Source organism: Phaseolus vulgaris, chromosome 6 (assembly GCF_051622355.1).
Source record: "Phaseolus vulgaris cultivar YP4 chromosome 6, ASM5162235v1, whole genome shotgun sequence".
Taxonomy (NCBI): domain Eukaryota; kingdom Viridiplantae; phylum Streptophyta; class Magnoliopsida; order Fabales; family Fabaceae; genus Phaseolus; species Phaseolus vulgaris.
In genome coordinates this window covers 20,355,878-20,361,877 of record NC_143503.1, presented here as the reverse complement: position 1 = coordinate 20,361,877, position 6,000 = coordinate 20,355,878, and the positions used below count along the sequence as shown (strand labels likewise).

The following is a 6,000-nucleotide window of genomic DNA, read 5'->3' as shown; positions in this document are numbered from 1 at the left end:
TATTTGTTGAGCATGTTGCTTTTAGGAAGTATTCAAATGCATTGCAACCAAGATTTAAGATCTCATTACGTTATACCTTATCACAAAATATTATATCATTATGGAATGCAAAAAATGTATATTTGAATAAGTTTCTTTCTCAACATTGTCAAAGAGTTTGTCTAACTACTGATACACGGACTTCACCTCAAATATAAAATTTATATGTGTTTGACAACCCACTTCATTGATAATGACTGTATCTTGCATAAAAAGATTTTGAATTTTCGTCAATTAATAAGTCATACAGGAGAGGAGAGGTCATGGCTAAATTTGTTGAGTCATGCTTGCATGAATGGGGTTTGAATTGTGTTTTAACCTTGATAGAAGATAATGCTACATCAAATGACATGTGAGTTCAACACTTGAAGAAAATACTATTATCTTGGAATAACTTGGTTTTGAAAGGTGACTATGTTGTGCACATATTTTGAACTTAATTGTGAGTAGTGGACTAAAAGAGATTGACTACTCTGTTTTAATAATTCGCCCTGCATTGAAATATATTAGATCATCTCCTTCTAGATTTATGAAATTCAAAGAGTGTGTTGAGAAACAAAACATTGAATATAAGGGTCACATCTGTTTGGATGTTGAAAATAGGTAGAATTCAACTTATTTGATGTTAAATGTTGTTTTGAAACATAAAAAGGAATTTGATGAGCTTGAGTTTCATGATACAAAATAAGCTAATGAGTTAGGAAAGAGATTTGGTTTGCCTTCTTAAGAAGATTGGCAGTATGATGAGTCTATTCTACCATTTCTGGGTATTTTTTACGAAGCTACTATGCGCATCTCTGGTACCTCCTATGTTACGAGTAATATGTACATGTTAGAGGTGGTAGGAATTTGGAATGGGATCAATCATTTTCTTAAGAACAACACTCAAGAAATATGAGAAATATTGGGGTGAACCTAACTAGTTGAATATGTTGTTGCTAATTGTCGTTGTCTTAGATCCTAGATACAAAATAAGATATATGAATTGGGAAATTCATCAACTTTTTGATTTAGAAAAGACCAATAACAGATGTGTCTTAAAGTCAAGATTAGATATTTCTTTGAAGTTGTTGTTTGATGAATATAAAAGTCAAAATGGGGGAGCTGAAAATGACACACAACATATACATGTAGAGATACAGAGTTATAAAAATGATCCATATGGTTGGAATAAATTTTTGCAAACAATAGGGTTAACCTCTTTAAACAAATCTGAGCTTCAAAATATTTAGAGGAGGAACTTGATACAAGTACAAATCTGAATATTCTAGATTGGTGGAAAATTAATTCATGTAAATTTCCAATCCTTTCAAATATAGCAGGAGAATTATTAGTTATGCATGTTTCTACAGTAACATCTAAGTCCACATTTAGCACAAGAGGAAGAGTGTTTGATCCATATCGTAGTTCTTTATCACATAAAAAGATGGAGGCATTTATTTGTACACAAGATTGGCTAAAAGATACACCTTTACCATCATTGTTAGACTATGATTTTGAAGAGCTTCAATGTGTTGACCAAGCTATGTTGATGTTCCAAATACGTATTAATATTACAATTAAATATGTATTAAGTAACGATAAGTTTTTTTTTTATTTCTTATAGAGTTGGTTTCTCAACAAGATGTTGGCGAATCAACCATAATTTCTCTTACATAGTATGTTTGCTTCATGGCCACAACTTGATTTCTTTGAGGTTGAGATGTTATGATTCACCAATGATTTTGAATCACAAGAAGTAAATAAGTTAACTTTTCTTTGATTATTTTTTATTTTTGGTGTTGCATACAGGTTGCAAAAATGGACTTCTTAGTCCTTATAAGCATGAAGTCTTGTGAAGAATATGGAAATATCCAAGTCATGTAAATTTATTTTCTTAGTTGATTTGTTTTTAGCAGTCATGTTGTTTTTGCTTATCTTTTTTCTTAGTTTATTTGTTTTTTTTCATTTTGTTGTTTTTGCTTATAATTTCTCAGATTATGATACATGGAATATTTCAAGGTTGGAGAGGAGACAAGACAATACACAAAGATAGCAAGTATGTATTGAAATTGTTTGTTGTTGTTCTTTTCTAAGGGATTAATTATAATTATTATGGTTTCAGTTATGAAGTTATGGTTCCTGATTTGGATTTGACCTTGCCAATGAATGGAGGCAGTGGATCAACCATTCCAAGCACCATCATTGATGAATCTGCCTCAACAAGAACTAACTTCTCCTTCACTCCCTCTTCAACCAAACCAACTCCCCTGCCTTTTCCCAACCATTGTCCTGTTCAGAATCTCCAAGCCTTTGGTGTTCTAACGGGTATGCTTTACTCTTCCATGTAAAGATCACAAACCATTGAAGATTTTAACTTTTAAATTACAACAATTTATTTGTATCACAAAATGTTTGATCTATGAGATGATCTAAATTATATGACTCTAGTTGAAGGGTCATTCACATGAATTATTAAATATTGGAACCATGGTTGTCAAACTCGCGAGTCAACTTGTTGACTCGTCCGAGTTCATGTTCCCACTTTGCCTTACCGAGTTAACTCGTCAGCAGACTCGGTTTTGAGGTAAACTCGGTGGACTCGGTGTGGAATCGGTAGACTCGGTGTGGACTCGCGACTCTGGTCCGAGTTGGCGAGTCCAACTGGGTTTTTTTTTTTAAAAAACAAAACTGTGTCGTTTTGAATGGGGGCCTGAATGAAATAAAAAAAATTAGGTTTTTGCGTTTCGTTTTGTGTTTCCGTTCTGTTCTGTGGAGTGTAGCAACGATAGATTGAGTTGTGAGTTGCAGTAGTGGTGGTCGCGTCGCAAGTTGCAGTGGTGGTGGTCGCGTCGCAAGTTGCTGCAGGTGGTGGCGTCGCGTTGCTACAGGTGGGGCGTCGCGGTGGTGCGTTGCGGTGGTCGCATCGGAGTGTTCGCGACTCGTGGGTTGTTGCAGGTGGGGCGTCGCGGTGGTGCGTTGCGGTGGTTGCGTCAGAGTGTTCGTCGGACTTGTGGGTTGTTGTTGCTCATCATATAAGGTTAGAGTTGGGTGGTGTGAAATTAGGGTAGGAAAGGGAAGGGATTATTAGGGTTCTGTTTTTTTTTAATTGGCTGCAGAATGGACTGTTTTTTAATTGAGAATAGTTGCTGGTTGCCCTGCACTTTTGTTTTTTTGACAGAAATTGAATTTGGAGGAGCAGTATTTTTGTTAAGAAATGTCTGGGAGTGGATCAAATTCAAGTGAGCTCAATAGAACTGCATCTGCATCTTCTAATAGAAGTAAAAATGCTTCAGGAAATAGAACTGATGTTGGATGGAAGCATGGGATAGATATTAATGGCAGTGGTAAAAAAAGTGAAGTGTAGTTATTGTTCAAAGACTGTGAGTGGAGGAATATTTATGTTCAAGCATCATCTTGCTGGAACTAGGGAGGACTCTGAACCTTGTTGTTCTGTTCCAGAAGAAATAAGAGATTTGATGATAAAAATTGTTGCAGAAGCTAAGCAAGCCTCTTTGAAAAAAAGAAAGTTAAATATAATTGATGAAGACCAAGGATGTGAGGGGCTTGAAGAAAGACAACATATATTTGGTTCTAAAGGAAAAGAAAAAGTTGGTAGTAGGGGGGCAGTTCAAGCTACCATAAATCAAATGATGTAGAAAGGTTATAAAGAAGAAGTGGATGCTCAAGTTGCTGAATTTTTTTACACAAGTGCCATTCCGTTTAATGTAATTAAAAATCCAACTTTTACAAAGATGTGTGAAATGATTGGAAAATATGGAGTTGGCTATAAACCTCCATCTTATCATATGATATTAGAGAAAAACTATTGAAGCAAGCAATTGACAAAACTGATTTAGTGCTTCAAGAATACAAGGAAGAGTGGAAGAAAACAGGTTGCACAATCATGTCTGATGGGTGGACAGATAAAAAGAGGCGTTCTATTTGCAACTTCTTGGTAAATAGTCCTAAAGGGACTGTTTTTATGTATTCATTGGACACCTCGGACATATCAAAAACTGGAGATAAAGTTTTTAAGATGCTGGATGATGTTGTTGAATTAGTTGGAGAAGAAAATGTGGTGCAAGTGGTGACTGATAATGCTGCAAATTTCAAGGCAGCTGGAGAGTTGTTGATGCAAAAAAGGGAGCATTTGTATTGGACCCCATGTGTTGCCCACTGCATTGATTTGATTTTTGAAGATTTTGAAAAGAAGTTGAAGGTCCATGAGTTTACTATCAAGAAAGGAAGAAAGATCACCACTTATATTTATGGCAGATTAATGCTAATTAGCATGTTCAAGAAGTTCACAAAAGAAAGAGACTTGATAAGACCGAGTGTAACTAGATTTGCCACCGCTTATTTAACTCTAGGTTGTCTTCATGAACTGAAAGCCTCATTATTGACCATGTTCAGTTCTGAAGAATGGAAAACAAGTAAATTTGGAACTTCGCAAGAGGGGAAAAAGGTTGAAAATATGATATTAGACAACCGATTTTGGAAGAATATCTCCACGTGCCTCAAAGTTGTTGCCCCTCTTATGGTGGTCCTAAGATTGGTGGATTCAGATGCAAAACCTGCAATGGGTTTCATATATGAAGAGATGGATCGTGCAAAGGAGAAGATTAAGAACAATTTTAATCATATTAAGAAAAGGTAAAAATTTTATAGCTTTTCTCTTTAAAAATTTAATTACTCCTTCTTCTTCTATTACTTATATGATAGTTGGTTGGTTGGTTGGTATTGATTACTATTGAATGAATGTATGTAGCTATGAAGAGGTTTGGAAAATAATTGATGCAAGATGGGATAATCAACTTCATAGGCCTCTGCATGCAGCTGCATACTATCTCAATCCACAATTCCATTATGAACCTGAGTTTAGATCTGATGATCCTGAGGTGAAAGAAGGCTTGTATACATCCATGAGAAGATTGGTTAAGGATGCTGCTGAAAGAAGGATAATTAATGTGCAACTTGTTGAGTATCATTTTGGTAGAGGAGCCTTTGCAATGGATGACACAAAGGAAAGTAGAAAAACAATACTTCCTGGAGAATGGTGGGAGATGTTTGGGTATAGAACTCCTGAGTTGAAGAGGTTTGCTATCCGAATTCTAAGCTTGACTTGTAGCTCTTCTGGATGTGAGCAAAATTGGAGCTCATTTGAAATGGTAATTGAAGTTATCTATAATTTCTTTATTTAGTTTTATATGGTTAGTTACTAAATTTCCTATTTAATATAGGTTCATACAAAGAGAAGAAACCGTTTGCATCAGAAAAAGGTGAATGATTTGGTGTATGTCATGTACAACTTGAAGTTGAGTAATAAGCAAATTAGAAAAATAGTTGCTCTTCCCTTTGATGATATTCAATCAGATGATGAATGGATAACTGAAGAGGGAGATAATATTGATGAGATTGATCAAGTTCAAGATGCAAATGTTCACTTAAATTCGGCAATAACAGTTCCAACTCTAGATGCATTTGATCTTGAAAATTTGACTTTTGATGTCAATGTGGATGAAGATGAAGATGAAGATGGAGATGATGATGAAGATGATGATGGAGATGATGATGGAGATGATGGAGGAGAGGATATCATTAGAGGATTGGACATGGAAATTTGAATTTCTAATTATTTAATTTCTATGACTTGAATTGAACAATTTAACTCTTGTAGTATTTGTATGACCTTCTTTATTTGAGACTTTGAAGTTAGATGATTTGGTATATTATTAATTCTCATTCAGGACTAAATGTAGTTATTTACACTATTTTTTTTTTTTAATATGAAAGTAGAATCTTACGAGTCTACGGAGCTCCCACGAGTCTACGTAGACTCGTGAGTTTGACAACCATGATTGGAACCCTACATAACTCTCCATATGAATTTAAGTTTGTGTAATTTTCTTCCTCTTCTTCACTATTACCAAGGAGATGGGTTTTGACAAGTATTTTGGTGCTTGGAAGGGTTCGTTTGAG

General features: G+C 35.0%; 1 protein-coding gene and 1 pseudogene across 1 annotated transcript; both read left to right on the top strand.

The window, feature by feature from the left end:
* Window positions 1-204: 204 nt before the first annotated feature.
* On the top strand, window positions 205-2,369 carry LOC150027271 (zinc finger BED domain-containing protein RICESLEEPER 2-like; annotated as a pseudogene).
* A 1,441-nt stretch (window positions 2,370-3,810) lies between these two features.
* On the top strand, window positions 3,811-5,763 carry LOC137831186 (uncharacterized). Its single transcript, XM_068638762.2, has 3 exons — window positions 3,811-4,674; window positions 4,790-5,189; window positions 5,262-5,763. The coding sequence occupies exons 1-3, from the start codon at window positions 3,926-3,928 to the stop codon at window positions 5,643-5,645; spliced, it is 1,533 nt and encodes a 510-aa protein (XP_068494863.2). The 5' UTR covers window positions 3,811-3,925; the 3' UTR covers window positions 5,646-5,763.
* Window positions 5,764-6,000: the final 237 nt, after the last annotated feature.

Bases quoted from the DNA above. Each gene is read 5' to 3' on its own strand.
- LOC137831186 (XM_068638762.2), top strand. From the start codon at position 3,926: ATGTCTGATGGGTGGACAGATAAAAAGAGGCGTTCTATTTGCAACTTC. The intron at 4,675-4,789 runs GTAAAAATTTTA...GAATGTATGTAG, and splicing joins TTTAATCATATTAAGAAAAG to CTATGAAGAGGTTTGGAAAA. The intron at 5,190-5,261 runs GTAATTGAAGTT...TATTTAATATAG, and splicing joins ATTGGAGCTCATTTGAAATG to GTTCATACAAAGAGAAGAAA.